The sequence below is a fragment of the Bufo gargarizans genome, chromosome 2 (genome assembly GCF_014858855.1).
Source record: "Bufo gargarizans isolate SCDJY-AF-19 chromosome 2, ASM1485885v1, whole genome shotgun sequence".
In the NCBI taxonomy this organism is placed as follows: Eukaryota; Metazoa; Chordata; class Amphibia; order Anura; family Bufonidae; genus Bufo; species Bufo gargarizans.
The window spans coordinates 212,605,875-212,628,432 of NC_058081.1; the positions used below are offsets into that span (position 1 = coordinate 212,605,875).

The 22,558-nt window shown below is 42.8% G+C and overlaps 1 protein-coding gene across 1 annotated transcript in view; it reads right to left on the reverse strand.

Moving 5' to 3' along the window:
• Positions 1-22,558, reverse strand: part of COPG2 (COPI coat complex subunit gamma 2) — a 50,867-nt gene that overhangs the window by 15,785 nt on the left and 12,524 nt on the right. Inside the window, exons 5-15 of the mRNA XM_044279992.1 lie at positions 20,309-20,388; positions 19,480-19,555; positions 13,610-13,702; positions 12,520-12,606; positions 10,266-10,423; positions 9,770-9,903; positions 8,926-8,993; positions 5,630-5,818; positions 3,845-3,940; positions 2,959-3,202; positions 1,717-1,792 (exon numbers count right to left, since the gene is read on the reverse strand). Of these exons, the coding sequence (XP_044135927.1) occupies positions 1,717-1,792; positions 2,959-3,202; positions 3,845-3,940; positions 5,630-5,818; positions 8,926-8,993; positions 9,770-9,903; positions 10,266-10,423; positions 12,520-12,606; positions 13,610-13,702; positions 19,480-19,555; positions 20,309-20,388 (1,301 nt within the window). The remainder of the gene's footprint in view (positions 1-1,716; positions 1,793-2,958; positions 3,203-3,844; positions 3,941-5,629; positions 5,819-8,925; positions 8,994-9,769; positions 9,904-10,265; positions 10,424-12,519; positions 12,607-13,609; positions 13,703-19,479; positions 19,556-20,308; positions 20,389-22,558) is intronic.

Sequence of the window (22,558 nt, forward strand, 5' to 3'; positions counted from 1 at the left end):
GAACAGGAAGTTATAAGCTTCAACATGTACAAAGTTAATAAAAAAAAACTCGTGCCCTACAGCAGGAAACATAGAATGTGTCGGCAGATAAGACCCATTTGGCCCATCTAGTCTGCCCGATATACTGAATACTATGAATAGCCCCTGGCCCTATCTTATATGAAGGATGGCCTTATGCCTATCCCATGCATGCTTAAACTCCTCCACTGTATTTGCAGCTACCACTTCTGCAGGAAGGCTATTCCATGCATCCACTACTCACTCGGTAAAGTAATACTTCCTTATATTAGTTTTAAATTAGAGGGGCAAAGGTTTAAAAGTATGTCCTCTTGTGGCAGATTTTCTTCTTTTAAATATTCTCTCCTCTTTTACCTTGTTGATTCCCTTTATGTATTTAAAAGTTTCTATCATATCCCCTCTGTCTCTTCTTTCTTCCAAGCTATACATGTTAAGGTCCTTTAATCTTTCCTGGTAAGTTTTATCCTGCAATCCATGTACCAGTTTAGTAGCTCTTCTCTGAACTCTCTCCAAAGTATCAATATCCTTCTGGAGATATGGTCTCCAGTACTGCGCACAATACTCCAAATGAGGTCTCACTAGTGCTCTGTAGAGCGGCATGAGCTGTGTTGATACCTCCTGTTATAATACACTCATATTTGGTTGCCCTTATGTTCTAACAGTTCTAAATGCTGCAAAAACAAAAGTGATAGTAGGCAAGAAACAAGTAAAAATGGCTTCTTACCCCAGGAAAATATCTTTGAATTAAAAACAAAAAACTGAGCTGTGTGAACAAGGCATAAAGAAGGGAGCATCCATTCACTGCATATCATGATTCAGCACTAGTGGGAATGTGTTAGAAAACCTTTAACAACAAATTAATGCCTAACAGATGACCTTTCCACTGGATAGGTCATTAGTATCTAATCGGTGGGGGTCTGACACCCGGGAACCCCGCCGATCAGCTGTTTGAAAAGGCACTGGCACCCAGTGTAGCGCAGCAGCTCTCTCTAAGCTCACCAGGCACAGCGGCTATGCTTGGTATTGTAGCTCAGAGCCAGAGCCATTCACTTCAATGTGACCGATGAACGTGGCGTCACATCGCCTAGGGAAAGCCAGAGATGGTCATGGTGCTACTGTGGCCACTGGTGCCTTCTCAGTTTGACCTCCTCCAATCAGATACTGATGACCTCTGCAGTAGATAATACTACAAGAAAATTTAGACTAGCACATTCATATTCATAGTCACAGGTGCATATCCATCAAGCAAACATGGTTGATAAAAAAAAAAAAAAAAAAAAAAAAAAAAAATGGCTGCACAACATTTCACATACAAACAGTAGAGCTGAGAAATGGGGATCATTCTAAAGTGGTATTATACCTACTATAAATGTAAAAATGGAAGCTCTTAGTGCACATTTTTGATCAAACGTGTGTCGGGCCCATCTACCAGGTGTCAAGGTGGCTTCCGCAGACGGGTACCTAACACTAATATACTGCCTTATATACACACGTTTAATCAAAAATGTGCGCTAAGAGCTTCCATTTTTCCATTTATACTAGGTATAATACCACTTTAATTTAGAATCATCCCCATTTCTCAGCTCTATTGTTTGTATGTGTAAAGTTGTGCAGCCATTTTTTTTTTTTTAGCAACTCTCTAGAGGATAAGTCATCAGTTAAAATATCCCAGAAACACCCTTTTAGGATGCTCCTTACCTCTGTAGGAGAACCAAAACACTAGGAAGAAGATTTTCATTCTGGGCACCAAACTTTGCTAATGCACTAACAGCAGCTGTGAGGAAGAAATAAGTATGATTTAATAATATTTCTACACATTTATTGATCTATATATTCCTTGTGTAAATGATCAAATAACAATCTTTCGCCCAAGTTTGCACTGATGACAAGAGCAGGGCAAAGTCAGGATCCAATCCTGTCCTTGGCACTAAATATATGGCTCAGGCAGTGGCGTACCTCTAATATAGGCAGACCACGCAGCTGCTATGGGGCCCATGGGAGGAAGGGGCCCAGAGTGGATGGAAGGCCCTCTGCTGCTGCTCGAGTCCCTACCTGGGGCTCCAATGGGCCCTGCTTCCCTTACAAACTTCTCCTGCTCCCATGTGTGTCACCGCGCTGGCCCTGCCTGGCTCAGTGAAGGCTGACCACTGGACTGGACGCACGGCACAGCCAAAGATTGAGCGAGTAACACGCTGCATTAAGTAAAAAAAAAGTTAATGACCTGGTTGTTGGAGGGGGCAATAGTTTATTTTTGGGGGGGGGCACTTCTCTATGTAAGAATCAGTAGCAAGCAGAGTTCAAGGGGGGGGGGGGGGGGGGGGGGAGCCTCCTTCATCTCTACTAGGGGCCCTATGGGGGAATTATTAATATGAGGGGTATTATTATTCAGCACAATATGGAGGGCATTACTAATAAGAGGGCTGCTTTTGGGGTACTGTAGGGGGCACTATTAATATTCAGGGCAGTATAAGAGCACTATTATTATGGGGGAACTATCTTTATGGCAGTATAATTTGTATAGTATTTGGGGGCCTTGGGAAGCACAGAGTCCACAGTATTGGGGGTGGCAGCAGGATGACAATGTTGGGACACAAGAAAGGGAAGGATTATAGAAAAGTGAGGAACCCAAGATGTCTGTGTGCCGAATTCTGTAGAGACAGCAAGAACCTATATCTATCTATATCTCACATAAATTGTACTTTATATTTGTGCGGGGAGGGAGAGGCCCAATACGGAGTTTTGCTATGGGGTCCCATGATTTCAATGTACGCCCCGGGGCTCAAGCACAGGGCTTTCATATAGCCATGACTCATTTTCTTAGAGCCCCCTGGGTTATATCCTTTCGTCTCTTCTCAAACACGAGGAAATCTGAGCAAAGCAAATTTCACACAATAAAACAGGCAACCGATGCATTAGCAGTCTATTGCACTCTGCCCTTACCTGCTCTTACAGCCTCATTTTCCAGGACCACCCTGTTAAAAACAAAGCGGATATATTTGGAAGGGCTAGGTGTTCGAGGACCTTCTCTGCCCAATAAGTGCAATATCTTTGTGGCAAGGACAGTATGTTCACAGTCCTCAATGAACTCGCACAGATGAGCTAGCCCAGATTCTTTGCTATCTGGGTTCTCCTCTATAATGCTGATAATGCAGTCCACTATTGCCCGCTTGTATTCAAAACCACCCTGCAAAGAGATCAAAGCTTAAGTGATCACGCAGTCCATCCGCATGTGATTAAATAAAGGGTTTCTGTTAGACAGCACACTCATCGGTAACTGGTTTGTATAAATCGAGAAGCCGATGAATGAGCAGACTTTCATCAGGATGCAATCAGGGATGTGCTGCCGATAATGAATACAAAAGAATGGCGAGATGGGAGTCGTTCCTCCTGCATTCAGTGTGCATCGGCCTGTGTAATCAGGATGGTGCAAACATGTGCCATTGGTGCCCATGCATCATGCAGTATAATGCTGCTTGAGCTAAGATTTAGGCTAGCACCATTGGATACTGGTACACATATTTTAGCTGCAAGGGTCCTAGTAAATCAGTTTCTGATGAGATCATCCCCAATAGTCATTCCTTGCACTGCTTCTTAATACAGATTGTATTATCTCCATATCTGCGTAATATTTGTTAGAATGATATTATTTTGAGTGAAAACATTGGAAAGTAGGAATTCATAAAAGGCCATGTGAGTAATGTCTATACAATGAATATACAGTTACACAATGGAGTAGCATGTCATAGGTTATCCTCTTCAATTGCTCATTACAGCAAGAATCCCGGGGATGAAGTTACCGGTAATCTAGGAATATGCGGGTACTCACATCATCTCTAAGCATGTTTGACAAAAACGTCATCATCACTGTATGTTTCCGTGGATATTTCTGGCATAAGGCACTAATTGCTTGTACAACCACAACCTGTAAAGAAAAAAAAAGAGAGAGTGTGTACATTGGACTATAGTAAATAGATTCAGTGCACATGCCAATGTAAAGCAAAAATATATCTTTTTAATCTTTGAAGAGATATTTGTACAGAATTTCTATTGTCTCAGCAAAAAAATTGAAAAGAAGAGAGAGAATTCGTAATTTCAGGAATTGTTTCTCAGAAAGATGACGATGACGTTTCGGTCGCGGTGACCGTTTAAGTCTCATCACTAAGTGTAATTGAGGGAAAAGCTGCCAAGACCAGGGTCATCATCATCATCATTCTGAGAAACAATTCCTGAAAATTATGAATTAGCTCTCTTCAATTTTTTTGCAGAGACAATGGAAATTATGTATAGATATCTCTTCAAATATTACAAATATATATTTTTGATATACATTGGTATGTGCACTGAATCTATTTAATACTTGAACAGGGTTGAAGAACCCTTTCTAGTTCCACCGCACCCTACATATGGTGTGCTTTTCCAATATATCTCCAGTACATTGGACTGTATTGTCAGAATCATTGGTATTCGTTTAAATCTCTGCTCGTTCTGGGCTTAGGGGTCCAGTGGATGATGCTACTCACTGACTGGCGGCCTTCCTTGTGTGAGTGTGCATAGAGAAACAGCTGTCACTTAGGGCTGTATTACACTGGCTGAGGGCTGGCCAGATCATTGCTAACCAACGTTGTGTGCCCGTGGGCTTTCGATCCGTGCTTCCGTTCCGCATCTCCGTGATTGCGGACCCATCTAAGTGAATGGGTCCGCATCTGTGATGCGGAGTGCATATGGGCCGGTGCCCGTGTATTGCGGACCCGCTGTAAGCGGGCAGCAATACGGCCACGGGCACACAACGTTCGTGTGCAAGAGGCCTTGTTCTATTGTTTTGCGGTGCGGACAATGAATCTGTATGGGGACAAGAGATGGCAATTCCTCCCCATACTGTAGAGGAGATCACTACATTTAAATGCAGAGGACTCCTCCACTGATGAGCAGGTGCTTCCTTCCTGACAATCGTAATTCTCATTTGCTAGTCGAATACACCCCTTAGGAGGACCGCCCACTGGACTCCTAAGCACAGGCAGATAGGAAGAGCAGGGAAAATTAATTTATACTGAATCTGTTAACACTAAAACTACATTTCAGCCTGTTTGGTTCCACCTGCTCTATACCATGCCTTCAGACTGGACTACATTTTCAAGGTTCCCTTTAAGTATACAGACATAAATAATGTTGCTTTTTAATATTGTAGCATTTTTTTTTATTCTAAAACCTTTTCTAGAGTTTTCTGTCCTGTACTATCTGTATAGTCAGCAAAGTGCTTTATGGCATCTGAAATTAATGGAAGTCAACTGATATAGAGATGGCATAGACCAAGCATGTTCAACCTGCGGCCCTCCAGCCATTGTAAAATGACAACTGCCACGATGCCCTTCTGTAGGATAATAGCTATAGGCTGTCAGGGAATGATGAGAGTTGTAGTTTTGCAACAGCTGGAGGGCCGCAGGTTGAGCACGCCTGGCAGACTATTAGGCCACCTGCACACGGGGTGGATATTTCAGCTGCAAATACACAGCAGATTTCACCACAAATCCATGTCAAATGTACAGCAAAATCAGCATTATGACATCTTACAGTCCCAGAAAATAAAGGTAACAGTCACGCATAGTTTGCTTACTTTAAATTCATCAGAAATCTCAGACACAAAGGTGGAGATCTGTTTCATTAGCCTGTCAACGCTGCTCTCGCTGCCAGTTTTCAGCAGTGTGGTGATAGCGAGGGTTGCAATGCTGCGGTTGGAATCCGTAATGAGGTTTTCCAGGTCCAGGTTACATGCCGTGACTGCAGAAGGATGTTTCATTGCCACCTAAAGGAGAAATACAACATTAAGCACAGATACAATTCATCTGTGCCTATCATGGACGTGCTTACATACAAAAGGATCTTAAGTTTAGGTTCCAGCTCTTACAATATCTTTTTCATACTTAACAGTCTGCAGTTTTGGCGGCTCGGATGCGGACCCATTCGCTTCAATGAGGCCGCAAAAGATGTGGACAGCACTCCATGTGCTGTCCGCATCCGTTGCTCCGTTCCGTGGTCCGCAAAAAAAAAAAATATAACCGCTCCTATTCTTGCCTGCATTTTGCGGACAAGAATAGGCAGTTATATTAAAGGCAGTCCGTACTGTTCCGCAAATTGCGGAACGCACAGGGACGCCATCGGTGTTTTGCGGATCTGCGGTTTGCGGACAGCAAAATAAAACGGCCGTGTGCATGAGGCCTAAGGATGCATTCCCACTATCCTTCCGTGTTTTGTGGTCCACAAATTGCAGATCTGCAAAACATGGATACCAGCTGCGTGTATTCCAAATATAGTAAATGCCCATTTTTGTCCGCGATTGTGGACAAGAATAGGACATGCTCTATATTTTTGCAGGGCCGCGGAACGGAATAACAGAAAGGATGTGGACCGATTCATATGGTCGTGTGAATGGGCCCTAATAGTTATAATAATGGTTCTTTCATATGACATCAGCCAATCATAAAGTGTAACTGTCACTTTATTTTATTTATGTGTAGAAGTGATTAGAAGTTTTGTGTAATATAGTTTTTTATCAGGCGATTTCTGTTGATTTGTATTAAAGACAGGCTCTAAAGTTTTCCATTAGCAATGCTCTAAATGAGTTGCTAAGGAAAATCCATCTTCAATGTGTACAGTATGCACTAAAGTCAAATTTAAGGAAGGCTCCCGAGTCAGCCTCTAGTCTCCCTGCAGCCTATTTATTGTATATATACACAACTGTTCCATGTAGAGTTGTTGCGATACCAAATTTTTGATTCGGTTTCAATACCATGAAAAAGTATTGCGATACTCGATACCACGCGAAAAAAAATAAACCAAAAAAGCAACGTGCATTCCGCATTTTTAAAAATGGAGAATCGCGCATTTTTTATAAATTTTTTTCTATTCTGGCGTTCACCACCTAGATTTTTTTTTTATATTTTAATAGTTTGGACTTTTCTGACGTGGCGATATGTAATATGTTTATTATTTATATATTTTATATGTGAAATTGGGAATAGGGGGTGATTTATACTTCATATTTTGGTGTTTTTTTTTTTTTACTTTTTTTATTTAATAACTATTTCCCCCCTTAGGGGCTAGAACCTGGGATCTTTCATCCCTTGTCCTATTCAGCCTGATAGAGCTCTATCAGGGTGAATAGGACTTCACACTGTCCCTGCTGCTCTGTGCTTTGTGCACACAGCATCAGGGATGTTACCATGGCAACCAGGGCTTCAGTAGCGTCCTGGCTGCCATGGTAACCGATCGGAGCCCCAGGCTTACACAGCTGGGGCTCTGATCAGAAGCTGCCACTGCACCACCAATGAGGGGGAGGGGAGAGGTCCCTGTGGCCACTGCCACCAATGATTTTAATACTGGGGGGTTGAGAGGGGCCGGCGCACTGTGCCACCAATGATTTTAATGGGATGGGGGGTTGAGGGGCACACTGCACCACCAATGATAATCATCCCTTTATACAGGAGGCGGGTACTGGCAGATCAGCGGCAGTTAACCCCTTAGGTGCCGCACCTGAGGGGTTAACTGCCTCTGATCGCAGCTCCCTGTCAGGGGCAGGGTGCCGGCAATGCAATTCTGCTGCCGGCACCCGCCTCCTGTATTGTGTTAAAAGACCGACTATATGGGACTCCAGACTTTCACTATTAGGCCACACAGAGCGGCGCCCAGCGATGTCCCAGCACTCACCATTAGTCCTGGGCGCCGCTCCGTTCGCCCGCAGTGCCCCATTACTGTCTCCTCTCCTGCTCCACATGCTGCTGATTACTATCGGAGCGATGGGAGGAGACATCAGATTCACTAGTGGGCGTTCCTTCTCCCTGGCTGTAGCGCTGTCCAATCGCAGCGCAGGGAGAAGGAACGCCCATTAGTGAAGCTGATGTCTCCTCCCATCGCTCCGATAGTAATCAGCAGAATGTGTAGCAGGAGAGGAGACTGTAATGGGGCACTGCGGGCGAACGGAGCGGCGCCCAGGAATAATGGTGAGTGCTGAGAAATCGCTGGGCGCCGCTCTGTGTGTGAAATGGGAATAGTCCTATCATTGGTGGCGCAGTGCGCCCGCCCCTCCTCCGCCCCTCTCTTCTCACTGGTGGCAGCGGCAGCAGCACAGGGGGGGAGGGAGGAGGACAGCTTCCTTCTCCCCGTGCTGCTGAGAGAACATGAGTGCACCGATAGCAGCGCGCTCATGTTCAAAGATACTAGGCTGCGCAGAAGCGCAGCCCAGTATCGAAAAAACTGAAATCCCGGTATCGTATCGATACCGGGACAAAAGTATCGATTGGGTATCGAAATTTCGATACCCGCAACAACCCTAGTTCCATGTATCACTGTCTCTCCCTAATGATTATACTGACAGACTCTCCGCTAGTTCCATTGAATGTAAACTAACTAACTAGCCTCCAGGATGTACCAACGAAATAAAGAAGAGGCAGACTTTCAACAATCAGCACTGGAAGTCTAGAAGCCAGGGAGAAAGTGTACATAGGGACAGTTATATAAATGTAGGTAACAGGGAGACTAGAGGAAGGCTGATAACCCTGCTTCTGCATCAACATTTTCTTTAGCAATGCTCATTTAGAGAATTGCTCATCTAAAACTATAGAGCCCGTATTTTTTATTTTTAAATAAAAGTCAACCGAACCAGCAACTCATCACCAGATTGTGTATCTACTTTTTATATACAATCAGATGTAACTGAAGTCATTAACACATACGTATCAGCTACTGTTTTTTCAGTTGTGGATTATTAAAAAAAAGTTTAGATCCCAATATAGTTAAAGGCCAAGTAACTTTCTGGCAGTACATACGTGTACGATTATCTAGGCGCCATTTCAATCTAGAAATACTACAGATTCCAATAGTCTCACTATGAATATACTGAAATGGAAAGCCTACCTTGTTCAGAGTCCTTACTGCGGCATACCTTAAAGCAGGTTTTGGAGAGCTGCAGAATAGCTGCAGAACTGAAAGTAAAGTATGAGATCTGAGAATGTCACACACAAAAAAGAAAAAAACACACCACATATAACATACTACTTATATATATTTTCTCAATGACAAGTAAGAATTAGGAATGGGGCCAGAATTCGCAGCTATAATTACTGGATAAAAATGCTGGAGTTTTTTGTTGTTGCCTGAAACATCTCTGATCATGCAATCTTTTTAATTGCAGCCTCTTCTGTTCCATTACTAATGACTATGGTGCATTAACTCTGGGAACATCACTTGGGTAACAAGTGTGTGTGTCATGTCTATTGAACGCTAGGCCTTATAACACAGGATGGATATATACTTGTCAATGTGTAGTTAGTAACACATATTGAGAAGAAAGGACTAAAATTGAGATAAATAGTACCATAGTAATATTGGATTGACAAGAGGCTGTTTACGCTATATCAATGTGTGACAGTTGTGTTTTAAAGGGGTATTCCAGCTTTTTGATACTGATGACCTATATTTCTGTGGGGGAGGGGGCTTCAACACTGAGAACCTATACCACTAGAAAATTGTAGTGGCCGTGCTAGCATACTGCAGCTCAGCGCCAATTCACTTGAGATACCGGAGGATAGGTCAATATCAGAAAGCTGAAATACGCCTTTAAGGATGGAAAGATGGCGGGTGAACCTGGACATATCCCCATTTTCACCCAGGCAGCCCCTCTGAACCCGGTCAACACCTTTAAGACATCAGACAGCAAAATAGTTTATTCAACAAGAATTAGGAGGAATTGAGCACATACCCGAGACTGCTGGGGCCAACTCCCTTGCCGTGCAGTTGGGCAGGTGAATAATCGCTGAAGCTGCCTCATATACTACCATTTCATGTTTGTTTCTAAGGCAGCTCTCAATGAAGTCAAACAAAGGACTGGTATGCCTACAGAAAAAGAAAGTGTCTTCATTAATAAAGAAGCTAAACCCTCATTACCAAATCGATTTTTAATTTGTAGCTATACAATTCCCAAGGTGAAACATCTATCTATAGGGTATCAATCATTCAATCCATCGCAGGCACATGCAATACTTCCACAATGTTCCCATGTGCTTGTGCAGGTTTCCTCCCATGTTCCAAAAAACAACAATGAGTTAACTGGTTTCCTCTGCACCTGGCACTAGCGTGTTCACATGTAATCGAGAAGTTACACCGTCTGCCCCTCTGAGGACAGGGACTACTGTAAGCAGATATAGTCTGTGCACACTGGACTACATAAAGGACAAACATTTCATTATTCTTCTCACCCTTCATCCGACTCTTCCAGCAAACGGCTAGCAATTCGGATTAACATGCAGTATGCAAAAGGAGACTTCAGGCCGGATTTAGTAAACTTGTTAATCATTTTTGCAACAGAAAGACGGTCGTTCTTTCTCAGATAGTAGAGCAGTCCCAGCGCATGGTACTGTCAGAAACAAAGAAGAGTTGTCAACGAACAGTCGTATTAAAATAGTGAAGTAATATACACTGGAGTAATAATGCTCCATTCATATAAATAGAAATCAGTGGTTCAACCTTAAAGAGGTTGTCTGGGTTCAGCATTCAGCGTCAGTGATACCCGCCTCTAAAACCGCCCAGAACAGCGCTATACACCGCCCATTTGTGCCAGTGACATCACCAGGCTCCCTGCTAGGTGGAAGTTTCCACCTAGCATACTGATGTGAAGCCCGGTACGTCACCGGCTCACTACAAACAGGCCCTGCGCGATGCTCCACTCCTACATGGCAAAAGGAGCAAAGGGGAGCTTCTATCCGGGTTCAGCCCTGACCCCAACAACCTCTTTAAAGGCTATGTACACCTTTGGGGGCATTATTTTTATGATTGCATATTACTCATTTTGAGCAAAAATAAATACATTTTTCACCTGGTCTTTAATAAAACAGTTCAGCTGTTCTTGAGATACAAGGGTTAAAAATCAGTCTGTTTGCAAGCAATCTTTTTAGTTGAATCTGATGGCTCGTGTATAGCTCATCTCTCTGGTCTCCTGACCTCATAAACACTTATTTAAGCAATATTCTTATCAGTTTGAGAAGAACTGAGCCATTATTTAGCCCAAAATTAGTAGAATGCAATCATTTAAAACAAATGCCCTGAAGGTGCCCAGAGCCTTTAAAAAGACTGGTAGGCAGAAAAAAAGTACACCAACTAGAATACACTATACTAAAATATAATCACAAGTCGTACATTGCAAAAAATACTCAAGAAGGAAGAATACTGACACCAATTGGTGGATGGCCTGTACGTCAATGTCCGACCCTTGGGGTACATCCACACCGGACATAAACTGCAGCAGAAAAATCTGCATAATTCCACATGCAGTAAAATCCATAGCATATTTTTTACATGCTGTGGATCTCGTGCAATTTTTTTTTTTGGGCAGCACGCGGATGAAATTTCAGAAAAATCGCATCCACTTTACTGCTACTGTAAACACTGAGGATTTTCCATCCACAATTCCATAGTGAAAAATCAGGGTGTTATAAGCACTGTGTGAACATGCCTTTAATGGAACACTAATCCTCTGAGACCATACAAACAAACATGGTCATCCTTCCTGTGACTGCAGCAGCCATTCTCTGGTGTCAGCGTCCGTATGTGTATCAACAGCATATGACAGATGTTAGTAATTGGCTGCAGCAGTCATAGGAACAATGAAGTGTTTTAAGTTGGTGCAACTGTGGCTATACATTTCTTTTCAGCATTTTTTAGGCAGAAAATGAAACAGAAAAAAAACTGGATGATGAAATGGGGTCATCCAACTAGCTGGATCATAGCATGGAGAAACCGTGCCTTTTTGTGAGGCACATCATAAGTTGGAAATCGGAGCAATAAGGCCTGCTTTGGGTATAGAATGCCCGGGAATCAGCTGCATGCAGTGGTATTTGTCCGACCGTTCCTCTGCATATTTCCTGGATCGCAGTCAGATCACCGCCAGACACCATTATAAATAATGGGGCCGGATGGCAGTCCAGCAGTGTCCGGCAGAAACAGGCTCCCAGATCGGCAGACACAAGTGTGGAACAAAGCCTCAGGCCACATAGCACCCGCACTGAATCCTGACCCATTTATTTCAATGGGTCTGTGTACATGAACGTTTTTTTTCCATGCTTCATTTCTGCATTGCACGAGAATCGCAGCATGTTCTATATTCTGTGTTTTTCATGCAGCTCTGGCCTCATAGAAGTGAAAGGGGCTTCAGTGAAAAACGCATTACATCCGGATGAAATGCGCTTTCACTGAAGGTTGCTAGGAGATGTTGTTTTGTAAGTCTTCAGTTTTTTTCACGAGCGTGAAAAACGCATCAAAACTGATTGCACCCGCGTGGGAAAAACTGAACAACTGAACGCAATTGCAAACAAAACTGACTGAACTTGCTTGCGAAATGGTGCGATTTTCTCTGAATGCACCCTGAATGCATTCTGACACAATCCGTATTGTTCGTGTGAAAGAGGTCTAACCCGTTCTCTTGTTCTGTTCTGAAAACAATTTTGACAAGAATACCTGGACCATGATGTTGTCACTAGAAGCAGCCTCCTGAGCCTCATTAATCCAGCGTTTCACCACATCATAACTTATTTTCATCATGTGCTGATAAAAAGAAAAGTTACAGGTCAGGAACATTTTTCTTACACCACTGTTAGGACTCAAGTACATACAAACAAACACTGCTATTGCTGAGCAGGATCACTAAAGTGAACTGGTCAGCAGTACCGACCATGCTAAACTGCTGACAGCACTCGGTAGGCGCTGGGGAGAGCAGTTCACACATCCCATTTCTGGAGCTATTATCATCAGTAGTGAAAATATGATGTTTTACCAGATTCTGTACCCACAAGTGCAATGGAGGCGGAGCTTCTCTGTAAAGTGTTCTCTAATTACCAGCTTCACAGCCCCTCCCCTCTGAGTGACAACTGTAGCAGCTCAATGGTAAGAAGTTAGAACACTTCACACTGAAACTCCGCCTCCTGGGCAATTGCATGAGCAGAACCTGGCAGAATCAAAGTTCACATTCACACTACTCCTGATAATAAAAACTCCACAAACAGTATGTTTGTTCTCCTCTCCCCAGCACCAACCTTGTAGTAATAAATGAACATTTATATAATAAAAAATCATCATAAGAACCTCCAAGACTAATTGTAGAGAATGTGCACTGAGACACAAAGTCCATCTTCCTTCCTTTCCCCACTACCTGTTCTCTATACATCATAAGAAGCAGAAACAGTCATTTCACATGTCACATAGTGTCCATGTAGAACTTATGGATTTCTGCAGCAGCTCTGGGGCCAGAGGTCGGCGCTGGAACTACAGCTCTGTCTGCAGCTTAGTGGATGGGAGCAGAGCTGCAGTAACCAGCTCTGTCCACTACACAATGAATGGAGCTGTTTAGTTCTGGCACCTACTTCCTACTCTGGAACAGCTGATTGACGGGGCAGGGAGTCTGACCGCCGCTGATCAAATACTGATGACCTACGCCGAGAATAAGACATCCATACTAAAAGGACCGGAAACCCATTTAAATGTCTCTTATGTTTTAGACAAAGTGAAAAATAAATTCATTAAAAATATAAGGGAAGGCATATTTACATACCAAGGAAGACACCAATGCAGAACTGGAAACGCTGGGAACTTTATCCACAATCGCCTGTTTCATGTACCTTTCAATTGCTTGCAACATGGTGGCCTGTGAAAAGAAACAAGCCTTATTAGAGGTAATCTTATCGAAAACGCTAAGTCAGCATTCAGACATATGACCGTGTTAGCTCCCAACATTAAAAGCATGGACTTGCCCGACATGGCGATGTTAGGAGAAAACCATTCAGACAATAGGATCGTTACACACAGGGGCTCACATTTACTAAGGTGGTTGCATCTGTTTTCTGGTGATATTTGCGGCAAAATTCTGCCACAGATTGGATTTTTTTTCCAGATTGATTTATTGATGGTCTATCCTCAAGGTAGGTCATCAATGTCAAAACAGCAGGGGTCCGGCTCCAGGGATCCTCGCCAATCAGCCGTTTGAAGAGGCCGGAGCACTCAGTTGGCATTTAAAGGGACACTGACAGGCCAAATCAGCATATTTAGTTATATATATAACATTACAGGTCTTATAAAGTCTATTAAAAGCATCTAAGTATCCCCCCTGTCCATCTTATAAAATACCGAAAACTAAAGTTTTATAACCTGCTTGTCTCGTCACCAATCTGCCCAAGGGGCGGCGTTTAATCTCAAATTGCGCCCAGCCAGCCGCTCCCAACTGCCGTTCTGAAGCCCCGCCCAGCTCATCAATATTCACTTCACTGGGTGGCGGCTACAACTCTCCCCAGTCACGATCCTGCGAGATGTAAGTGAGCAACTCTCTGAAGCGCTGCTCTGAACAGTGCCCGGCGCATGCGCATGAAGTAGAGGCTGCAGCGGCTTCGAAGACGCAGGCTGGGTCTGTACGCAGGCGCGATGTAACCCCGGCCGGGCGCAAGCGCAGAAGATTAGACGAGGACGATGCCCAGAGGATTCAATTGGCCATGCGCAGGATCTTGACTGGGGAGAGTTGTAGCCGCCGCCCAGCGAAGTGAATATTGATGAGCTGGGTGGGGCTTCAGAACGGCAGTTGGGAGCGGCTGGCTGGGCGCAATTTGAGATTAAATGCCGCCCCTTGGGCAGATTGGTGACGAGACAAGCAGGTTATAAAACTTTAGTTTTCGGTATTTATAAGGTGGACAGGGGGGATACTTAGACGCTTTTAATAGACTTTAAAAGACCTGTAATGTTATATATATAACTAAATATGCTGATTTGGCCTGTCAGTGTCCCTTTAAGCCTCTTGCTAGACCAGAGACGTCACCGTACATCGGTCACGTGGCCTAAACACAGCTCAGTCCTATTCAGAGGCTGAACTGCAATAGCAAGCACAGCCACTATAAAATGTACAGTGCTGTGCTTGGTAGGTTGTGAAAAGACTGCAAAGCTCGCCAGTGCATAAGTGATCACAGTAGCCTATTCATACAGCTGATTGGCGGGAGTCCCAGGAGTCGGACCACCACCGATCTGATATTGATGACCTATCCTAAGGATAGACCATTGATATTAAATTCCTGGATAACCCCTTCAAGATTTATAAGGACATGTTCTATTTTCAATGGGGCCGGAACGGATGAGGACAGCACACTATGTGCTGTTCGGATCGGCACTTCTGGATCCGCAATTCTGTTCCCGGAAAAAAAACCAGAACATGTCCTATTCTTGTCCGCAATTGTCGGACCAGAAAAGGCATTTTCTGTGAGAGTGCCGGCGATGTGCGAACTGCGGAACGCACATTGCCGGGGTCCGTGTTTTGTGGATCCACAAAACACCTATGGATGTGTGAATGGAGCCTTAGAATGACTGTGTGCAACATACCCAATGCTTCTTTTTTTAAATAGCTGAAAATGGGCATAGTGGAGTCATAATTAGCTCTAAATTTATTGCCATGCACCAGTTTTTAGATGCAAGTTAATGGTCCAAAGTAACAGATATGACATATCTTGCAGACAGGCTACCTAGATCTGCACCAGATTTATCACAGGGGCTCAGCTGGATGATGGATGGGGTGCAGGGATAAGTTATTGTTTTCCCCTTTTTTCGGAAGCAGAATTATCATTATACTATAGTAAAACATAATATTATTTGTATATATGTTATGTATCTGAACAGCCATAACTTGGCAGTACTTACCCCTCTGTCTCCCCTGCAGTCTCTGCCTCTCAGGTCCTGACAGGATCCGCTCCTTGGTCTTCCTGTACAGCTGCATACTGTAAATGTAGACAGGAAGACTCTGGAACACATCCGATTGGGACCTGAACAGAAGAGCCTGCAGCCGAGACGGTGGCAACGGCAAATGGGTAAGTACTGAAGAAACGACCGCTCATTCACAGGTGAGAAGACTATGGGATTTTCTAAAAAAGATATAAAAAATAAAATAAAAAGCCTGGAGAACTCCCTTTAAAAATGTGTGTAGAAACAAAAGTCGTGAGTCAGCTGACTACTGAATGGACTAAATATGCTCCCCAATTTCTTCATTTCACCATGGAGTTCCTGGAGAACTAGGCCGACTTCTCTCTCGGCTACAGGCTCTATCGTAGGGACGGGCTGCACCTCAATGGGGAAGGGGCAGCTGTGCTGGGGAGAAAGATGGCTAGAAGGTTGGAGGAGTGTTGAAACTAGGGACTGGGGGAGATGGAAAATTACATTATAGGAGGGGAAGATAGTGCAGATAGAGACCGGGGGCAAGGTAGTGGGACTGGGGGAGGAATGGAAGGAGGGACTAGAACAGTTCAGAAGGAAAGGTGTAGGGTAAAAAATATACATAAACCTCTCAAATGTATGTATACTAATGCCAGAATCCTGACTAATAAAACTGGTGAACTGGAATTAGTGATGTGTGAGGAGAACTATGACATAGTGGGAATTACTGAGACATGGCTGGATGATAGCCATGACTGGGCAGTTAATGTACAGGGTTACAGCCTGTTTAGAAAGGATCGTCAAAACCGGAGAGGGGGAGGGGTCTGCCTTTATGTAAAGTCCGGTCTAAAGCCCACACTCCGTGAAGATATAAGTGAGGGACATGTACATGTGGAGTCACTGTGGGTAGAGATACATGGCGCTAAAAACAACAATAAGTTACTAATAGGAGTTTACTATAAACCACCTAATATACCAGAGTCCACAGAAAATCTACTACTAAATGAGATAGACAAGGCGGCAAATCATAATGAGGTGGTTATTATGGGGGACTTCAACTACCCAGATATAGACTGGGAAACTAAAACTTGTATATCTCATAAGGGAAACTTGGCAATAACCAAAGACAATTACCTCTCCCAACTGGTTCAGGACCCGACTAGAGGGATGGCCATACTGGACTTAGTATTAACCATTAGGCCCGACAGAACAACAGACAAGCAGGTTGGGGGACACCTGGGAAATAATGACCATAAAGTAATAACCTTCCAATTATCATTCAAAAGAGCGTTTCTACAGGGAGGAACAAAAATACCAAAACTTCAAAAAAGCTAAATTTAGCCAACTAAGAGAGGCCATAGGCCAAACTAACTGGGACAAAGTCCTCAAAAATAAAAATACAGCCACAAAATGGGATATCTTTAAAAACATCCTAAAATCTAATTGTGAGAGGTACATACCGTATGATAATAAAAGGTTAAGGAACAAAAAGAAACCAATGTGGATAAATAGAACTGTAAAGAAAGCAATAAATGACCAAAAGAAAGCATATAATTCACTGGAACAGGAGGGGAGCACGGAAGCACTGAAAAACTATAAAAGGAAAAAAATAGAACATGTAAAAAACAAATAAAAGCGGCCAAACTAGAGACCGAGAGATTAATTGCCAAAGAGAGTAAAACTAACCCTAAAATGTTCTTCAATTATATAAATGTTAAAAAGTATAAATCTGAAGGTGTCGGCCCTTTAAAGAGTAATGAGGGGGGAAGTCGCAGAGAGCGACGAGGAGAAAGCAAAGCTGTTAAATATTTTTTTCTCCAATGTATTCACTGAGGAAAATAAATTGTCAGATGACATGCAGAATGTAAAAATAAATTCCCCATTAAAAGTGTCCTGTCTGACCCAGGAAGAAGTACATCAGCGACTTAAAAAGATTAAAATAGACAAATCGCCAGGACCGGATGACATACACCCCCGTATCCTAAAGGAATTAAGTAATGTCATAGCCAGACCCTTATTTCTGATATTTGCAGATTCTATATTGACAGGGAGTGTCCCACAGGATTGGCGCATGGCAAATGTGGTGCCAATATTCAAAAAGGGGCCAAAAACAGAGCCTGGAAACTATAGGCCGGTAAGTTTAACATCTGTTGTGGGTAAACTGTTTGAAGGTTTTCTGAGAGATGCTATATTAGAGCATCTCAACGGAAATAAGCAAATAACGCCATATCAGCATGGCTTTGTGAGGGATCGGTCATGTCAGCCTAATTTAATCAGTTTCTATGAGGAGGTAAGTTCTAGACTTGACAGCGGCGAATCAATAGATGTCGTATATCTGGACTTCTCCAAAGCATTTGACACTGTACCACAAAAAAGGTTAGTATATAAAATGAGAATGCTCGGACTGGGAGAAAACATCTGTATGTGGGTAAGTAACTGTGTCAGTGATAGAAAACAGAGGGTGGTTATTAACGGTACACACTCAGATTGGGTCACTGTCACTAGTGGGGTACCTCAGGGGTCAGTATTGGGCCCTATTCTCTTCAATATATTTATTAATGATCTTGTAGAAGGCTTGCATAGTAAAGTATCAATTTTCGCAGATGACACTAAACTGTGTAAAGTAATTTACACTGATGAGTACAGTATACTACTACAGAGCGATCTGGATAGATTGGAGGCTTGGGCAGATAAGTGGCAGATGAGATTTAACACTGATAAATGTAGAGTTATGCACATGGGAAGGAAAAATGCAAGTCATCCGTACATACTAAATGGTAAAACACTCAGTAACACTGACATGGAAAAGGATCTAAGAATTTTAATAAACAGCAAACTAAGCTGCAAAAACCAGTGTCAGGCAGCTGCTGCCAAGGCCAACAAGATAATGGGTTGCATCAGAAGGGGCATAGATTCCCGTGATAAGAACAGTCCTACCACTTTACAAATCGCTAGTCAGACCACACATGGAGTACTGTGTACAGTTCTGGGCTCCTGTAAACAAGGCAGACATAGCAGAGCTGGAGAAGGTCCAGAGGAGGGCATCTAAAGTAATAACTGGAATGGGGAAACTACAGTACCCTGAAAGATTATCCAAATTAGGGTTATTCACTTTAGAAAAAAGACAACTGAGGGGAGATCTAATTAATATGTATAAATATATCAGGGGTCAGTACAGAGATCTATCCCATCAGCTATTTATCCCCAGGACTGTGACTGTGACGAGGGGACATCCTCTGCGTCTGGAGGAAAGAAGGTTTGTACACAAGCATAGAAGAGGATTCTTTACGGTAAGAGCAGTGAGACTATGGAACTCTCTGCCTGAGGAGGTGGTGATGGTGAGTACAATAAAGGAATTCAAGAGGGGCCTGGACGTATTTCTGGAGCTTAATAATATTACAGGCTATAGCTACTAGAGAGGGGTCGTTGATCCAGGGATTTATTCCGATTGCGTGATTGGAGTCGGGAAGGAATTTTTTATTCCCCTAAAGTGGAGAAAATTGGCTTCTACCTCACAGGGTTTTTTTTTTTTTTTTTTGCCTTCCTCTGGACCAACTTGCAGGATAACAGGCCGAACTGGATGGACAAATGTCTTTTTTCGGCCTTCTGTACTATGTTACTATGATTTCAGCTCACAGCGGTAGAGAAATGTGAACATACGTGAATGCTCCTCATTCTAAGAGTAAGAGTAAAATCCATCAGAAGGCCATAGGAGCAACCTTAGCCCTAAAGGCTACTTACGTCAGTAATCCGGCAGAGGGCTCGGATAGCAGGGCCTCGGTAGACATCTTCTTTCCCAGTCATATCCTTGGTCAGACTATTAAAATTGAATTATGTAAAGGTTAATCCAATAACTTCTACTATACATTTTATTGCGGTGTGTCTTATTCCTAGCTATGTCAAATACACATGACAAGTCTGATCTATTAGGAGAAAAATATAATAGTAGCTGAAATGTCAGTATGAAAAACCATTGCTGAACTGACCTAAGGAAATAAATCCATTCTGAAAGGGACAGTAACATCTGGTCTTAAAGGCTATGTACACCTTTGGAGTCAATTTTATTCTATGATTTCAGTTAACTTATTTTTGGCTAAAAATCGAATTTTCAATTGACCTTTATTAAAAATATTGAGCTGTTCAGTCACAAAGGGTTAACTGTTTTTCTAACTGTGTAAATAATGACCCTTATTTCTAAACTACTGAGAGGTCATAAGATCCTTAGTAAGATCAGTAAGATAAGGATTGAGCTATAATGAGTGTTTATAATGTCAGAGAGAAGAGATAAGGAGTCCGTCTGCTCCTCAGATGACGGAAAGGACAATAAAAAAAATCCACAGGCAGCTAGAATAGCATCTCAGCTCTGTATAGAAAAAATAATTCCATATTATTAATAAAGACAATTGAAAAAATTATTTTTAGCTCAAAAGAAGTATAATGCAATAACAATAAAAAAAATTGCCCCCAAAAGGTGTAGCCCTTGACAAATCTACAACTATCAGCTGATGGGCAAGGAGGCTTCTTAATTAATCCATCCCTATCATAATGATGGTAAGATTTTCATGTTTACCTGCTTGTGACAATAATGACATCTTCAGATATATTGGCCATTTCCTTAATAGTGAGGTAACACATTCTCCTCAGTGTTTGCTAAGAAAGGGGAGTGTTAAAGAAAAAAAAAAAAGAAACATAAAACAGCAGAAACAGAAAATATATGAACAAGTAAAATGCCCACCAAACTACACCAATGAGGACACCGTGAGGGAAATTTACTAAAGACAAGCATTTCAAATCCCAGTTTTCATAAAAAGCCAGCTGGCTTAAAATGCAACCAGTTTATTAATAGGCGCTGGCCTCCTCATAAAGGTGTCGAAACTGAATCCTATGCCCACAAGGTGCTGGTGTAGATTTCACTAGTAACCGATGCCAGCTTTCTGACATAACCTATAGTTAATGTGGCAAGCCGTGGTCTCTGCCCACTTCTGAAAGTCTTTTATATGTGCACAGCCTTCATACATGACGCCACATGTTCTGTAGGGGTCTGGGTGTTGCATCCACAATGTAGACAGTTAAACACATGTACAACGTAGCAGATTTACTAAAACTGGTGTTTCCTATGCCAGTCTTCGTAAAAAAATATAAATAAAATAAAAAGTGTGCTCCAGTAAGATGTGCCAAATGAATTAAAGGTTGGCGCATCTTCTGGTTTTCCAAACTGAAATATACACCAGATAAGAGCTTTTATAGATTTCAGTTATAGTTTCCGTAAATTATAGCAATTCCACCGGGCCGTGGGGACCTTCCCCCTCCCACTGAGCCCCATTCCTATTTGTTGCCACTTTTCAAAAGTTATCAGAAACTTTAATCAAACTAGGGATCGACCGATATTGATTTTTTTAGGGCAGATACCGATAATTTGTGAACTTTCAGGCCGATAGCCGATAATGTATACCGATATTCTGTGAATTTTTAGTTGAAAAAAATAAAATAAAAATTCCTACACAAATCTGCTGAAAATAAATATGTTTATTGTTAACGTGTAGTTTTCTTTTTCATTTATACTTAATATTTAGGCTTTTTTTTTTTACAAACTTTTAGCCCCCTTAGGGACTAGAACCTTTGTCCTATTCACCCTGATAGAGCTCTATCAGGGTGAATAGGACCTCACACTGTCCCTGCTGCTCTGTGCTTTGTGCACACAGCAGCATTGAGCTTACCATGGCAGCCAGGGCTTCAGTAACGTCATGGCTGCCATGGTGACCGATCGGAGCCCCAGGCTTACACTGCTGGCGCTCCGTTTGGAGGGAAGAAGGGACCCTGTGGCCACAGCCACCAATAATTAATACTGGGGAGGCTTGGGTGGGGGGGGCGCACCAATGTTTTTAATACGGGGGTGGGGGGGCGCACTGCACCACCAATGATTTATACTGGGAGGTTTGGGGGTGGGGGGCGCACTGCGCCACCAATGAAGATAAATCTCTCATTTATTCATATACAGGAGGCGGGAGCTGGCTGCAGAATCACATAGCCGGCTCCCGACCTCTAACTACCGCGGATCGCAGCTACCGCTCATAGAGGTCGGGAGCCGGCTATGTGATTCTGCAGCCAGCTCCCGCCTCCTGTATATAAATACAGTGGGATGCGAAAGTTTGGGCAACCTTGTTAATCGTCATGATTTTCCTGTATAAATCGTTGGTTGTTACGATAAAAAATGTCTTGTGAATATATCATATAGGAGACACACACAGTGATATTTGAGAAGTGAAATGAAGTTTATTGGATTTAGAGAAAGTGTGCTATAATTGTTTAAACAAAATTAGGCAGGTGCATAAATTTGGGCACCACAAAAAATAAATGAAATCAATATTTAGTAGATCCTCCTTTTGCAGAAATTACTGCCTCTAAACGCTTCCTGTAGGTTCCAATGAGAGTCTGGATTCTGGTTGAAGGTATTTTGGACCATTCCTCTTTACAAAACATCTTTAGTTCATTCAGGTTTGATGGCTTCCGAGCATGGACAGCTCTCTTTAAGTCACACCACAGATTTTCAATTATATTCAGGTCTGGGGACTGAGATGGCCATTCCAGAACGTTGTACTTGTTCCTCTGCATAAATGCCTTAGTGGATTTGGAGCAGTGTTTAGGGTCGTTGTCTTGTTGAAAGATCCAGCCCCGGCACAGCTTCAGCTTTGTCACTGATTCCTGGACATTGGTCTCCAGAATCTGCTGATACTGAGTGGAATCCATGCGTCCGTCAACTTTGACAAGATTCCCAGTCCCTGCACTGGCCACACAGCCCCACAGCATGATGGAACCACCA